At 42.4% G+C, this 17,128-nt stretch overlaps 1 protein-coding gene across 1 annotated transcript in view; it reads left to right on the top strand.

Annotated features, from left to right (window-relative positions):
• LOC135493763 (major facilitator superfamily domain-containing protein 8-like) overlaps positions 1 to 14,430 on the top strand; it is a 60,528-nt gene extending 46,098 nt beyond the window's left edge. The window contains exons 8-10 of the mRNA XM_064781314.1: positions 10,049 to 10,152; positions 11,062 to 11,456; positions 12,804 to 14,430. Coding sequence (XP_064637384.1) covers positions 10,049 to 10,152; positions 11,062 to 11,456; positions 12,804 to 13,022 — 718 coding nt within the window. The 3' untranslated portion in view covers positions 13,023 to 14,430. The remainder of the gene's footprint in view (positions 1 to 10,048; positions 10,153 to 11,061; positions 11,457 to 12,803) is intronic.
• The last annotated feature ends 2,698 nt before the right edge of the window (positions 14,431 to 17,128 follow it).

The following is a 17,128-nucleotide window of genomic DNA, read 5'->3' as shown; positions in this document are numbered from 1 at the left end:
TTCAAATCTCGAGTTGTGAGTTCAATTGTTCTTTGTTCAGAGAACAAGGCGGCGGGATAATGGCTTCCTCGACTTCTTCCTGTCACATGACTTGGCTTTGGAACGGTAGAACTTCAAATCATCGGAGAAGTCCTTGTGTAACATTGGCATGTAAGTCTGCGGCACACATTTCTCAACGCAATGCTCGTAAAAATTCTTATAGCCGCCCTCCATAACGTATACTTCAGGATAATGAAGATGAGGATAATTGTCCTTGTTCATTTCACGATCCTGGTTCCTCAAGAAACGTGCAAGTTTTGGTCCTCGTTCTGATGAAAACTCACAATGGAAGATGAGCACAAGACGTTTCTCCACATCGGTTGTTCGTTGCAACCTTGCTACGAATTCACTTGTGATCTCGTCCTTGGTGTACAGGTTCTCAGCATTTTCAATATGGCCGCCTTGGTATTCGTACGGATATCGGCAATCGATGACTTTATACTCAACAGATTCGTCATGTTCCCCTGCGAGTAATTCTCCTACGGTATCCACTGTGACGTATTTCAGATCTTGATGTTTGCCGCTCACACAGGGCAGTGAGCATGCTTGGGAAAAGTCACCAGTGAGATTGTCCTCATCAGCGCAACGATTCAACACCGATTTGATGTGAGCCTCGTTCGTAAGTCTAGGAGCGTTGTCTGAGTGTCCCAAAGCACTGAAGTCCATTGAGATGCTTTCATTCAAAGTTGAAATGTCAGTTGAATCAGTATCAAATTTGCAACGTTTTGACTGCGAGCTCAAAGATGCCTGTTTTCGTTTCTTCAAAGATGGCCTTTTGCAAAGCAGGAACGAACTGTCCTCATCAGAATCGAATTTTGTTGCTAGCGATTTCCGTAGACGTTGTCCAAATGACGGCGATGACGAGGGAGTTGCAGATAGCGATAGATTGAGTCCCTTGAATTCCGTTACATATGAATCATTGGAGCTGCTTGTAGAAGCGTTCTCAGGACTGAAGTCCTTCAACACGTAATCATCCTCTGATTGTGGCGATCCAAAGGAAAGTGCACGACCAACAGGAGTATCACAGCTGGTTTGTGATAATGCTCCACACGGAGTCCTTAACTTGATATCAACAGGAGAGCTACTTGCTTTTGGTGAGGCGACTTTGAGTCCAAGGATATCAGAGAAGGTGAAGGAGTCATCAAACTGGACATCACTGCCAAGTCCACTGTCCCTGGAGTCCTCACCATCAGGTGACACATGACTGACAGTGTCTTCCGCTGTAGACGTGACTTCATAAGAGAAATCCATTGTAGTTTGTAAGATGCGAGATGCTCGGTCTGGTGTTGGAGATGGTGTGTCTGATGGTGTGACGATATTTATAGGTGCTGAGAAATCCTGTCTCACTTCAATGTGGTTTGAATCAATCAATGATACCCCTGTGGTGTCCTTCAGAGGTTTTATACAAAGTCAAAGACAGCTTGTGTGATCTTCAAGTCACAAACCTTCCTGAACCTTTGACAAATTTCCTGGCACTGTTTTATGATACAAAGATATATCAGCTTGGAAGGGTCAGTTGATGCCTCTGACTCTGTGCCCTCCTAGGAACTGTTTATTGGTTGGCTTGGTCCTACACCAACCATATCTAGCTTGGGGAACCCCAACCCCAGGCAGCTAGACCTCGCCCATCATTCACATGCTGATGGCCCACTTAGTAAACAATACTAATCAAAAACTCCAGTTAACCCATTGTTTATCAATCACATCAATAACAGACTCATATGCATAATTACTGTTTTGTTAAAACTAAGTTTTAATTACTTTTACTCCTAATTAGGGCTGGTTATAGATGAGTTATGATGGGACCCAAACTGGGGTTCAGCCCATATAGGCTTGGATCACTACGATCATTTGTATCAAACATTCCATTGTATTTAATCAAATAGTTCAACAAGTCAATGAAGGTCGTGACCTCAGATCAGTTTTTCACAGATTCCTGCTATTTTTTAAACAGGGTGTCATTTGGCAGGACCAAGCGACTTCAATGTTTTATGTTGTAATAATCAATGATTAATACTTGACTAATGGGTGATTCTGCCAGAAGTATGCCTGTCTTGCACATTATCAGAATGTGAAATGTCGACAAAAATGTAAATCATAAGTAGCACTTTACTTCATTTAAGTGAAGAGAGAATACTTTAAGTCAGCTAATTCAATGAATTCATTGGGGAGATCAGGAGTAATGGATATCTGGTGGTGTTGAATGTCAGAGTTCTGGTGCTTACATGATAACTAGGGTTGACATGATGACTTTGCTTCCATGAATGAGTTCGTCTAAACACCTGGTTACAAATAGGCGGGTCTAATCCTCCAATCATTGTCGGGTTAACATGGTAAAGATAGCCTGGCAATTGGCAGGCTAAATCAACCAAAGGATCAAATTTTCAAAGGTGTAAGCCGGGTCAGACGCGGCATTTTCAAATGGTATAAAGCACCACATTTGATTTTAATGGATGTTTTATCAGCCCGGTCTTGATCACAGAAGTTTAGGTGAGACAACCACCTCTTGAGTGGTTTTACAAGATAATAGAATTGCTGCCAGGGTTTCTGCCAGAGGGGGGATGGGGGGGGGGATTCACCCCCCTAAAATATTTCAAGGGGGATATATTTTGTGCACTAAAGTTTGTTTTACTGTCAAATGAGTAATTTTCATGATTTGATATGTAAAATAAGAGCATTTGGGAGCCAATTGTAGCCGTTTTAGGGCCACAAAACGTCTCAGGAGGGGTCATTATACCCTTTTTAAGAAAAAAGTTTTTTTAGAAAAAATGTATTTTGCTCCCCCTCAAATTTAATCCTGGCGGAAACCCTGGCTGCTACTGATCTATGATAAAACCACGCTGCAGTAAATTCAAATGCTTTGTTGCGGCGGTGATCAAAATCAAGGGGTGAATCAAATTCATCTACACACAGATGTAATTGTGGATGAAAATCTAAATCATTTGCCTATGATTTAGCTTAAAACAAACCTTTTTATTGGTTTCAGAAGAAAACAACAAGCCTATGCATTCTATTGAGACGCCACAGGTGTTATTCAGATTGTATCTTCATGTACACTGTAAAATTTGGCTCCAGTCTGTGAGGTGTTTTATTTATTATTGTATACTTGTAGATCAGCATACCATAAAAATATGTTATAATCATAGTGATAATGACAATAATTAAGTCATCCTCCAGCAACAAACCCTGTCATGTCCAGAATGTGTTTAAGATGCACCTCTGCTGCAAAATCACAACATTATTTAATACAATTTGCTGTTCATGTATGACTCCTCAATCTGAGAAACACTTGAATTAAATGAAATTTAAAGTTGGTAGACATTGTTTCTTAAACACTTCATCAAGATGATATTAAACTTGTAGAAAACATGCAAGCAGGCTTGTCTATCTGACGTCAGTGTCATACTAGCAAAACAGGACACCACAATTTTTAAATCCCTTTTTCAATTTAATTTACGAAACCGACACAACTCTGTCAACCTTATTTTACTGGTTTTGGTGGGTGTGTTTCACACAGCCCTATTACCAATAAAAATAGGCCTTTTGTAATGCTTGTACAGTGACCCTTTAACTGGAATACACAGCATCACTGCTGGTTAGCATCTTCACAGTATACTTAGCCAGTTTAAAAAGGAAATATAGAATTGAGAGTGCAACCAAATAAACAAGAGAAAATACATCAACTTTTGGCTCTGTGAAAATTTCACGGTCTACAGTCATCATTATCATGTATGAATGTCACAAACTATTATCACTTGAACCAAAAGTGAAGCATTTTCTTATTATCAAAATTTGCAATTAGTGCAAACCCTTTCAGAAAATTAACACAGCGATGTCACTTTTCATTTTCATCAAACTTTATGATATCTCTGTCATCTTTTGACTCTGACTATAAAATAAAATGATGTTGATTTTTGATCAAATGCTGTAAAAAAGAGTGATCTCTGATCAATAATCTCCATCGACATGTCAGATGATTTGATGAAGAACAATGAATGTTTTGATGTGGGATCCAAGCCTAAATGGGCTGAACCACAGGTCTAGCTACCATCATAACTCAACAGGCCTAATGAGTGGGGCCTAAAAAGGCAATTGGAATGATCATGTTAGAAAAAACAGTAATGAAGTATATTAATCTGTTCATGTTGTGATTGATTAAGAATGGGTTAATTGGTGTTTTTGATTTACTATTATTCATTGATTGGGCCATCAGCATGTGAATGAAGGGCGAGGTTTAGCTGCCTGGGGTTGGGGTTCCCCAAGCTAGGGATGGTTCCTGTAGGACCAAGCCAACCAATAAACAGCTCCTAGGAGGGCACAGGGTCAGAGGCATCAACTGACCCTTCCAAGCTGATTAATCTTTGTATCATAAAACAGTGCCAGGAAATTTGTCAAAGGTTCAGGAAGGTTTGTGACTTGAAGATCACACAAGCTGTCTTTGACTTTGTATAAAACCTCTGAAGGACACCACAGGGGTATCATTGATTGATTCAAACCCCATTGAAGTGAGACAGGATTTCCCAGTACCTGTAAATATCGTCCAGACAGACCGGCAGACACACCGTCTCCAACATCAGACCGAGTATCTCACATCTTACAAACTACAATGGATTTCTCTTATAAAGTCACGTCTGCAGCGGAAGACACTGTCAGTCATGTGTCACCTGATGGTGAGGACTCCAGGGACAGTGGACTTGGCAGTGATGTCCAGTTTGATGACTCCTTCACCTTCTCTGATATCCTTGGACTCAAAGTAGACTCACCGAAAGCAAGTAGTTCTCCTGTTGATTTCAAATTGAGGACTCCGTATGCAGAGTTATCACGAACCAGCTGTGATACTCCTGTTGGTCGTGCACTTTCATTTGGATCGCCACAATCAGAGGATGATTACGTGTTGAAGGACTTCAGTCTTGAGAATGTTTCTACCAGCAGTTCCAATGCTTCATATGTAACGGAATTCAAGGGACTCAATCTATCGCTATCTACAACTCCCTCATCATTGCTGTCGTTTGGACAACGTCTACGGAAATCGCTAGCATCAAAATTCGATGCTGATGAGGACAGTTCGCTCATGCTTTGCAAAAGGCCATCTTTTAACAAACGGAAACAGGCATCTTTGAGCTCACAGTCAAAACGTTGCAAATTTGATACTGATTCAACTGACATTTCAACTTTGAATGAAAGCATCTCAATGGACTTCAGTGCTTTGGGACATTCAGACAACGCTCCTAGACTTACGAACGAGGCTCACATCAAATCTGTGTTGAATCGTTGCGCTGATGAGGACAATCTCACTGGTGACTTTTCCCAAGCATGCTCACTGCCCTGTGTGAGTGGCAAACATCAAGATCTGAAATACGTCACAGTGGATACCGTAGGACAATTATTCGAAGGGGAACATGATGAGTCTGTTGAGTATAAAATCATTGATTGCCGATATCCATACGAATACAAAGGCGGCCATATTGAAAATGCTGAGAACCTGTACACCAAGGACGAGATCACAAGTGAATTCGTAGCAAGGTTGCAACGAACAACCGATGGGGAGAAACGTCTTGTGCTCATCTTCCATTGTGAGTTTTCATCAGAACGAGGACCAAACCTCGCACGTTTCTTGAGGAACCAGGATCGTGAAATGAACAAGGACAATTATCCTCATCTTCATTATCCTGAAGTATACGTTATGGAGGGCGGCTATAAGAATTTTTACGAGCATTGCGTTGAGAAATGTGTGCCGCACACTTACATGCCAATGTTACACAAGGACTTCTCCGATGATTTGAAATTCTACCGTTCCAAAGCCAAGTCATGTGACAGGAAGAAGTCGAGGAAGCCATTATCCCGCCGCCTTGTTCTCTGAACAATGAACAATTCAACTCACGACTCGAGATTTGAACATAATGGCAATTTTGTTTGTTTGAAAAATATCTAATCAAACTCATTGACAACGGAAACTTTGAAATGCAAATTAGGAGGTAAATTGGATATTTCTCAAACATGGGCATGTTGTTTATAAGAGACGATATTTATTGGTGCTATTCACTTAATACAGACCTCTAAAACACAGTGGTCATTGTATTGTGCTAATGATATCCAGATGTACATGTAGGTTAATGTTTTAGACTGACACTGATCAGCAAAAAAACTAAATCAAAATCATCATGTAACTGGATATCCCTTGAAAATGGGATCTTAGAGTGTGAAAAAACATTGGTGCTATACACAGACTCAGTATTTCAACTGTGGCTTTAGACTCTTGTGCTGAGCCTAATCAAATCAAATCATCATTCAGGCATCATGGCTCAGAATTGGCCTTTGCCTTGTATCATTCAAACAAAATTTACAGATTTTCTATCAGGAAAATTTGTTCTGCGGTGCCGATTCAAAGTCCTCAAAGTAGTACTGACAGGCTCACAAAACCTTGATTTCAGCCACATGCAAGCAAAATGAGTCTTCTGTAAATATGTAAATATGTAAATTTGAAAACAATGTCAATTTATGTAAATATTATTTATAAATACAAAATAAAAATAAAAACAAAATACATTTCTTAATCCAAGTTATTTAAAGGAGCGGTAACACATTTTCTGTTGGCTGTCACAAAATGAACTCTTTCACTGCCAGCCCTATTTTAAAGTTATTCCCCCATCTTGCCAGCTTTTTTGTCATTTTTACCACTTTTTTGTGGCAGGAGCTGGGGGCCCTCTTTGGCGCCCTCGGCCACGTGCAGCTTGATTCCCACCTGCAGCAGGCTGCGCCCCCTGCCCACCATCGTTTGGACAACGTCTACGGAAATCGCTAGCATCAAAATTCGATGCTGATGAGGACAGTTCGCTCATGCTTTGCAAAAGGCCATCTTTTAACAAACGGAAACAGGCATCTTTGAGCTCACAGTCAAAACGTTGCAAATTTGATACTGATTCAACTGACATTTCAACTTTGAATGAAAGCATCTCAATGGACTTCAGTGCTTTGGGACATTCAGACAACGCTCCTGGACTTACGAACGAGGCTCACATCAAATCTGTGTTAAATCGTTGCGCTGATGAGGACAATCTTACTGGTGACTTTTCCCAAGCATGCTCACTGCCCTGCGTGAGCGGCAAACATCAAGATCTGAAATACGTCACAGTGGATACCGTAGGACAGTTACTCGCAGGGGAACATGACGAATCTGTTGAGTATAAAATCATCGATTGCCGATATCCGTACGAATACCAAGGCGGCCATATTGAAAATGCTGAGAACCTGTACACCAAGGACGAGATCACAAGTGAATTCGTAGCAAGGTTGAAACGAACAACCGATGTGGAGAAACGTCTTGTGCTCATCTTCCATTGTGAGTTTTCATCAGAACGAGGACCAAAACTTGCACGTTTCTTGAGGAACCAGGATCGTGAAATGAACAAGGACAATTATCCTCATCTTCATTATCCTGAAGTATACGTTATGGAGGGCAGCTATAAGAATTTTTACGAGCATTGCGTTGAGAAATGTGTGCCGCAGACTTACATGCCAATGTTACACAAGGACTTCTCTGATGATTTGAAGTTCTACCGTTCCAAAGCCAAGTCATGTGACAGGAAGAAGTCGAGGAAGCCATTATCCCGCCGCCTTGTTCTCTGAACTATGAATAACAGGTTTTGATTGGTCGAGAATTTTATGTGCTTCTTGCTACTGGGACCACCAAATTTTTGCATCCCTTCATTTTTGTAAATGGCATATCAAATTCATGCGAAATTTTTTTTTCATGATTTTTATTTTGCCGAATTACGATATAATTTGTTTTTTTTAATAAGAAAATGTCTCATTATTTCCATACTTTAAGAGTATTTCAATTGTGAATAATGTCAAAGTTGATATTTTCTTAAACGAGAATCAACAGTCTGTTCCACAACAGATTGAAATATTGCTATTAATGGTGCTATCAAGTTATTATATGTTGTTAATATTTGTAAATATGTAAATTTATTGTAAGTAGTTATGTATATTTTGTACATCTATCAAAAAATAATCATTTCAAATAAGTAACTATTTGTGTTCTTGTTGTGACTTGTGGTAAGCTATGGTTTTGATTGGTTCAATTCAGAGCCTAGTTTTTGATTTCGATCAGACAAAAATATATCGTTTGGTTTTTGCAATTTGGAGCAGGGTCTCATTAAAAAAATGTCATGCAAGCAAATTAATTTTCTATTCATGTAAAACAAAATATTGTTTTGTTTGTGTGAATTTGCCTACATGTACATAAGATTTATTCCCCTTCCTCCCAGAATACTGTGTTGACCATAATAAGGCCTGTTTTGATGTGCCTGTACAAAGGGCCTGTTTTATGTGCAAGAAGCCTATGTGTATTACGGACACGCCTTATCTGGCTTAAAAACATCTAAACAGTATGTTGCAAATTTTGGAAATTTCTGTGAGTTAGCGAGAAGATCTTGAGGCAGGGAAAATGTGATGCTCCATTATGATATCAGCCAAGACTTTCGAAGTGTCAATCCGGAATACTAACACAAACTTTCAGTCCATATATACATGTACTTAGCACCTCAGAGAAGACCATTCCTCTTCTACCTATTGCCTGATGAAATAGGTGACTATGCCCAAAATGATGTCATGTAGGAGTTTCCCGTCACTACAAGTCTGTCAAGACTTCCCCTGCCCTTTTCTTCATTTGTCCCATCACTACAAGTCTTGTCAAGAATTCCCCTGACCCTTTCTTCATTTGTCCCATCACTACAAGTCTGTCAAGAATTCCCCTGCCCCTTTCTTCATTTGTCCCATCACTACAAGTCTGTCAAGACGTCGCTTGCCCCTTTCTTCAGCTGAAGACACATGTGACCCGTCACAGCAAAACAAGGCGTGCATCACACAGAACAATCATGAGACTGAATGTCACAAGGAGATAATGAAAGAAATTGATGTATTCTGATTTCACAAAGTGTGGTGAAATTAGGGTGGTTAGGGAATAATCCGTCTCACCCTGCCAAGCTCAGGGTAACATTTGCCTGGTTTTACTGTTGCGGGCGGTGACAAGTAGGTCAGTCTCAGTGTTGGTAAAGCCAGTGCTACCACAACTAATATCTTCTAGGAGAAGGGGGACATCCATTTGTGTCCCAGGTTCAATGTAGAGACAAACTATATTAATCACTGCAATAAGTGATAAAGAGATTGCTTGTCTGTGGACGAAATTGGTCATATAATCGCGATGTGTGCTTAAATCAAACCGAGTATTATTTATCGTCTGCTACAGCAAGTACATGTATGGACTAAAGATCAATGTTTGGTTGCAGTCATGACCAGTTCTTATCAACATCACTTCATATGTCCCCCCCCCCCCATTGACAAGTGATTTTTGACGCATGTCTGTGGGGTGATTCAAGTTGATAAGGGGCTGCCACAACTTTAATGTGGCAGCCACTAATGTTGACACGGTTGAGGTATATTCTGTTCTGTATGTAAAACATTTTTTATGGCCATTTCCGCAAATCTTAGCAGAGAGCTATCAAAAATCATTACCTGACCAGATCCTACTCATTTCCCCTTATTCTGTGATGAAATAAATCTCTCAGCCCATACTACCCATTGTCAGCACCTGGCCTGTTCATTCAGGTAGATAATATGACCTGCATGCATATTAATCATAGCTATAGCCAATTAATGGAATTTCAGTAATGGCAGGCTAAATTTGCATTTTTTGAAAAATTCTCAATGGATATCAGCGAGCACCCTCTTGAATTTTAATATTGAGCATTCCCCTGGCTATTGAAAACAGTAAAGAAAAAATCTTCATCTAACATTTCTAGGTTCGAACCGTTGGCTCATGGACTATCAGATCATACTACGTAGATTATGGAAATTTATTACTTCATCAGGCTCCCCTGCTGTCAAGGTGCATGTACAGGATTATAAACAAAACTCAGCATGAAGAACATCATAGACTAAATCTTAATGTTGAAAGTTTCTCTCTGCTGATTTTTTCATAAAGGTTGCTCCTTGTCTCTCTTTTCAGGATCCCTGAGAGAGTGATGATGCTGCTTGGCTTCCTCATCATTTTGATTGGCTTCTTCATCTACCTGCCCTGGGGAAACAAGTTTCCCAACTTCCAATATGTTGGTAAGAATCGATTAGGATAATACAACATCATCAGTCCAGAGAGTCAGTTTCCAAGCTTGCTGAGTATCCTGCAGGCGTTCTAACCTGCCAGGCTGGCCTGTCATGGAGAGGAGAAATTTGTTCAGTAATTTTGGAAAATCCGGTGTTCTTAAAGCTGCGTTCACACTGAATACGTATTGATTGCGCATTCCGGAATACGTGCCCCAGAATACGAATCAACGTTAATTCGCATTAATTGGGGGTGTTCACACACAACATGCCAATGCGCATTAACCAGTATCGCCGCCTATTGACCATTAGGAGAACAAATCGTCTCTCCTGATCGGGAGGTGCAAATGTCTCCGCTACAACAACAACATGGCATGCGTGCATGGAGATGGATGTCCAACAAGATGAGGAACGGCAACGCCGGCAGTGGGGGAGTGTTGCCGGCACCCTCATCAATCCTTCACCTAGGCACAGGGGTGTGCCTACCGGTTCCAGCAGCCATTGCAGCAGTATCGATAACACGCGCAGGGTCGGTGATGGGCCTGTTCCCCAAAATTTGGTCCATCATGTAGTAAACCCTATTGCGACAAACGCGTGTGCCCGACTTGACATTTATCATGCTTTCTCCATGCGCTAGAACGGAACTAACATAATGCCCATGCGAACAGGAAGGCAGCCTTGTTAATGCGCATTGAGTTGTTCAGACCGAATGCGTATCGGGCGATCCGAATTCTGATGCGAATTCAATACGGTGCGGGAACCGTTTTCGAAAAACCAATTTGGCATCGTTCCAAAACGATTTCAGTCTGAACAGTTAATACGAATTCAGGTTTTAATTCGTATTCAATTCGTATTAAAACGCTAGTGTGAACACAGCTTTAGAGTGTTATACGCTTATTATCTAGCTTCATTTTCTTGCAGTCATAGGCCCTTCGATGCACAACTCAACAACGCCGGTGCCAGGGAACTTGACCACATCCATGGATTTGACAACATCGGCGTTAAACTTTACAACGTCAGTGCAAACCTCGTCTTCAGTGAATTATACGTCATCAAATGCGTCAACTTACACGCCCCAGATGACAACACCCATGGACTTACTTCTGAGCCCTTCCTCGAATTCATCAGTGCTGCCACCTGTCAATCATACTGCAGAACCAGCAGGTTGTGATCCCTCGCATAAATGGTGTCTGTATACGCCGATGACGTACCTCGCACAGTTCCTTGCTGCGTCAGCCCTCGTCTCCATTGGCTACCCAATATGCTTTGTGATAGCGAATACATTATTTTCAAAAATATTAGGACCAAGGCCTCAGGTGAGTGGAAATGAGGGAAAGTTTAGTGAACCCTCTTCTCGATTATCTCTTTTTGCCATGCCTTTTTTGTGGTAATGCATTTCCATTCAAAGCTGGGTGCTACACCCTGCTTTTTTAGGCTGTGACCTTTCCACCCTACCATGAAACACGAGTGGTTTTTGTCTGGACAAAAAGAGGCTTAAAATCTTTTGACCAGCTTGTACTGGCCTGTGGGTGTATTGAAGAGAAGAACTACATTGATGAAATAGGATTGTCGGCGATCCTGCTATACATGGTATCAAATTGGTGTTACCTTGTTTGGTTGCAACACCAAGAGAGTATGAGAGTAATACAGTCCAGATCACATTTGTCATCCCTAAATTCGAGTCATTGACGCGCAACCCAGCGCATAGGTCGTGCGTAATTTGTGCATGAAGGTCATGTGTAATTTATGAAAGATGGAGAGATAAGTGTGTCATTGACGTGAAACTCAGCGCGCAACTCGCGCGTACGCTGGGTGTCAATGACCAAAGCAGGATGGATGTCATTTTTGAGTTGGACTATAGCCTGGAGCAATTTTAAGTCGGTTTCATCTTTACTATGTCTTATAACTTGGCTAAACCTGCTCCCCAGTGACATCTTCATGCAGAATCTAGTGCACCAAAACGGAACCAACGGAACAGTTGTTTAGATGAAGATAAATGTTTTAGGTTTTGATGAGCTCTGTTAGAGAACATTGCTTGAAACAAAAGGAGATGGCCAGGTTTTTGACAGGATTTGTTTTGCTGGTTAATTTTTGGGTGGTGGCAAAAATATTTTTCGTTTTAGATCAATACATGTATAGGTGGATATCTGCTGACGTCACGGCTAATTTGTAAACATCATGCGCGCACACTCATGTATCTCTTCAACATGGTTTTCATGAAGAAAATTTGCGTCCAACTGTCATCCTGTTGAGATTTCTCTTGATAATATGGTGATGATTAACCGATGATATACGGCTGTTATTGTGACAAAATCGTATCCAAGTTTTGCTCTAAAATTACATGCAAGTCACGAGATAGGCAAGAAAAACTCTTCATATCCAAGTGAAACATTTGATATTGTCACGTCACGCCACCCCCTCTGTTGAAATACGAGTATGCGCGTGCAGCCAACGGTAATGACGTCAGAATGACATCATTTTGTAAACAAAGATATATATCTGCATGTATATGCATTTCCATATGTAAAACGTACCCTCTTTTGAGACCCTTCGTGGGCATTTAGAGAAACCTACATGGAGGCAACTGTTTCATAATAACTTTTATTTGGACAAAATATTGCATCTACATCAAATCAATTCTCTTGTTCATTTCTTGGTTTCAGGGTTTCATGATGGGAGTCTTGACCGCCTCCGGTAGTCTGGCGAGGACCGTTGGTCCCATCTACGTTGGATGGGCGTACAATACTTACGGCGTGCGGGTCGCCTATGGCTCTGCTGCAGGGGTTGTCATAGCTGCTGCGATGGTGTTTACGATATTTTACAAACGATTAGTACCATTTGGGTCGCCCGTGAGGCCCTCATGCTGTCGGGGTGAGGAGTAATGATTCAGTTGAGATGTACAATGTTAGATCATTGATTAATGTTATATTTTGAAAGATTATTTTGATATACATTGATATTTGTAATATAAGAAATGTGTGAAAATTTTCCACATTTAATATGGCAGTTGGGACTGCATTTTAGCAGGTGATACATGTATGTTTTTGATGAAATATGTTTACCATATTATACAAATGATTAGTACCATTTGGGTGGCCCGTGAGGCCCTCATGCTGTCGGGGTGAGGAGTAATGATTCAGTTGAGATGTACAATGTTAGATCATTGATTAATGTTATATTTTGAAAGATTATTTTGATATACATTGATATTTGTAATATAAGAAATGTGTGAAAATTTTCCACATTTAATATGGCAGTTGGGACTGCCTTTTAGCAGGTGATACATGTATGTTTTTGATGAAATATGTTTACCATATTATACAAATGATTAGTACCATTTGGTTGGCCCGTGAGGCCCTCATGCTGTCGGGGTGAGGAGTAATGATTCAGTTGAGATGTACAATGTTAGATCATTGATTAATGTTATATTTTGAAAGATTATTTTGATATACATTGATATTTGTAATATAAGAAATGTGTGAAAATTTTCCACATTTAATATGGCAGTTGGGACTGCCTTTTAGCAGGTGATACATGTATGTTTTTGATGAAATATGTTTACCATATTTTACAAACGATTAGTACCATTTGGGTGGCCCGTGAGGCCCTCGTGCTGTCGGGGTGAGGAGTAATGATTCAGTTGAGATATACAATGTTAGACCATTGATTAATGTTATATTTTGAAAGATTATTTTGATATAAATGTACATTGATATTTGTCATCTAAGAAATGTGTGAAAATTTTCCACATTTAATATGGCAGTTGGGACTGCCTTTTAGCAGGTGATACATGTATGTTTTTGATGAAATATGTTTACGATATTTTACAAACGATTAGTACCATTTGGGTGGCCCGTGAGGCCCTCATGCTGTCGGGGTGAGGAGTAATGATTCAGTTGAGATGTAAGGTAAAATGAAGTAATTATAGCCCCTTTTTCATCTATAACCTAGGTTACGCAAGAGATTTCCATGCAGATTCACAAAAACCGGCCTTGATCTTGTAGTGGCACCTCTTCCAATAATATTGCCTGTGATTAAGAGCATTTTATCAAAAACAATGCTTCCGAGAGACAATTCAAGACTTGTGGTCAGGTGCTACAATTACTCCGTGGCTTTGGGGTAATTGTAGCCCCTGACTGAAACTTAAAATTACTTGTTTTTTATGCATAAGAACACTTTTTTTCACAGCTTTATGGTCTTTATATTGGTAATAAAACATTTAGTATTACAGTGGAACCTCCCTTAGCGGACACCTCTCTATTAAGGACACTAGTTTTGGTCCAAAATTGGTATTTTGTGTCATTCAAACTTACCTATGGAACACTTTTGCATGTTACTCCATTTGGGCTCAAACACAAGAGTATCCCTTTAATTTTCTAAAGGGAGAACTGAGTTAACAGCTCGGCCGCCAGGCGGCGCCCTGACCGATCCCGCGAGATCGCGCCGATCTCATGCCGCCATATTCAGTCTTTACTCTTGTGCTTCTACGAAGCACATCGTTTTTTCAAAGCTGCCGTGAATTCGATTTAAAACCAAATTCAACCAGCCAAGTCTAGACGATTTTTGGGTTCATTCACCTACGGAGTAGACCGCCAAACTAATCTTGGCATTAGTATTGTCCAGTCTATTTAATTATAGACATTTTCTTAGCTAGCTTAGTCGACCCGGCTCCATTATTTTGATCTTGGTAGGGTAGAGTTAAGTAGGCTATTCTCCGCTCTATTGTAATAAACAAGACTCAGATCGATTGCAATAGTGTTTAATTCAAGTAGGCATGTTTTCCTTTCCATTAATTATTGCGTCCTTTCTGGCCTACTTGGGGTTCCCAGTGTTTTTATTGTCATTGGTACCATTTTTTATATGGCGTACCCCTCCGACGGCATCCTTTGTCTCACCACAAAGGAATGCGTCTGGTGGCGGGAAACGGGCCGCGAAGACGCCTAAACCCTCTTCCGGTTCCGTTTCCGGGCATATAACCCGGAGGTCTAGCAAACCTCCCGCCACCACCCCTTCCGTCAGCCGAGTTCCGGTTCCGGCCGCGGCTGCGAAGGATGCGGGATCTGACATTATTAATGTATGTGGTCCCAAGGGAGACTTACATCCAATAAGTCTCCAAGGGTTTAATATACCCCGGACCTCAGGGAACCTTCCGGTTCCCCTGTCGTCCGCTCCCCCGAGTACAAGCCCTTTGTACCCGCGGGAGCACCCTGCTTCCGGTCCGCCGATTGCAGTTCCGGTTACTGACGCGGGTTCCCGTTTTTCAGTAACCGAAGACTCTACTGGGGGTTTTTCTCAGTCTTTACTGCGAAATAACCCCAGTCCTCACGGACACAGTAGAGTAGGGCCGGACCTTATAACGCCACCTCCGAAACGCCATGCGTCTTCGGTAACAGCGTTTCCGCCCTCCGTACCTCCTTCTAAAAGGGCTTCTGGTAGCTCCATACCGGCGAAGGAGTTACGGGCATTTCCGGTTTCGGACTTCGTCCTACCGGAAATGCAGGCACCTTCCTACGTTGGCCAACCTCTTGGGTGGAACCAACCGGAAGTGCCACCCCCTCCTCGTAGCAGAGGCGTCGTTCCCATGGAACGAGCTACGCAGAGAGGACATCTGAACTCTGGTTCAGAATATGGGCAACTTCCGCTTCCGGAAGACCCATTCGCCCGCACATACGGCTTCCAGGGTTCGCTTATGCGCTCACCCTCGCCTCAACCGCCCGTCGTTGAGAGAAGCCGCACGTCGGGTCCAGAACCCGAGTCGGGACAGCAACTGTCCCAGCTCATCCAGATGGTAGCAGGTCTTTCTGATAGACTCAGCCATCTGGAGCAGGGTTCCGGTTCCTCTGGTGCGCCTGGTCCCATCGGATACCCACCATCCGACTCCTCTATTTTAGAGGAATTTTCTGAGAACGAGAGTTCTCAGCCAGGCTACCGCTCCCCCAATCAGGAGGAGCTGTCACCAGAGGAGGCCAGTATCCTGTCGGATATGAGGACACTCAGATCCTTGATCAGAGCGTACCTCCCGCAGGATCTGTGCCCTACCCCGCCGGAACTGCCAGCCTTGTCAACACCGACCTTTTCACTCTGGGGACAGGAAGTGGATCCCAATCCACAGGTTTCTCAAGGCTCCACTCGGGCACTTGAATTCCTTCCTCCCTCCCCGTCGGTGTTAGCAGTCTCTGAACTTTTGGAGCGTACAATCAGAGACTCACAAGGCGCCCACCAACGTACTTCCATCCCTGTCCTTCCGGCAGTCGGACCGGAAGCTTGGTGTAAACCGGGGAAGTTGTTCACGGCACAACTTCCTCCCGTTAGGCAGTACCGCGCTGACTATTATCGAGTCAGCTCGGCCGGCTGTCCAGCTGCAGCATCGACTTCCATATTAAAGGACGATGTACAGCTGGACCAACTCGTGCCTAGGGTGACCTCCTCCTCGGCTTACCGAGACCTTAGAGCACAAGAGGGTCTGGCCAAAAACACGTTAGCGGTGCTCTCCTACGCAGAGCACACTAACCTGGCCCTAGCCAGATCCCTAAAAGATAATGAGTCACTATCTGATGACACAAAATCGCTTGTGACATCCTTGTCACATTCGATTAGGCACGCTATTGCGCTGTCCGCCAAGACCGCAGCAAATAGCGTCCTACTCCGTAGAGACGCCGCACTGGGCTCTCTCAATGTCATCAGATCCCTCCAGCTGGAAGGGGCCTTAAGAACCGCTCCTATGGACGGTTCTTTCCTGTTCGCAGATTCTGTACAAGAGGCGGCTCAAGCACAGAAAGATTGGGACAAATTATATGCCCCCACTGCGACACAGAGGGCCAAGACCTCTCTACCTAACGCTAGAAAGATAGAGAGGCCCCAGCAGGCATCGGGTTCAATCCCGTACGCCAGGCAGGTCCTGCCTAGGCCTACCCCGCCTAGTCAGCCTGCTCCTGCTGGATCCTTCCGACGGGAAGCGGAGGGTCGCCGGACTGGAAAGAGGAAAAAT

The sequence above is a fragment of the Lineus longissimus genome, chromosome 9 (genome assembly GCF_910592395.1).
Source record: "Lineus longissimus chromosome 9, tnLinLong1.2, whole genome shotgun sequence".
NCBI classification, from domain to species: domain Eukaryota; kingdom Metazoa; phylum Nemertea; class Pilidiophora; order Heteronemertea; family Lineidae; genus Lineus; species Lineus longissimus.
Note: the sequence above shows the minus strand (reverse complement) of the source record. Positions and strands in the feature narration are given on the sequence as shown.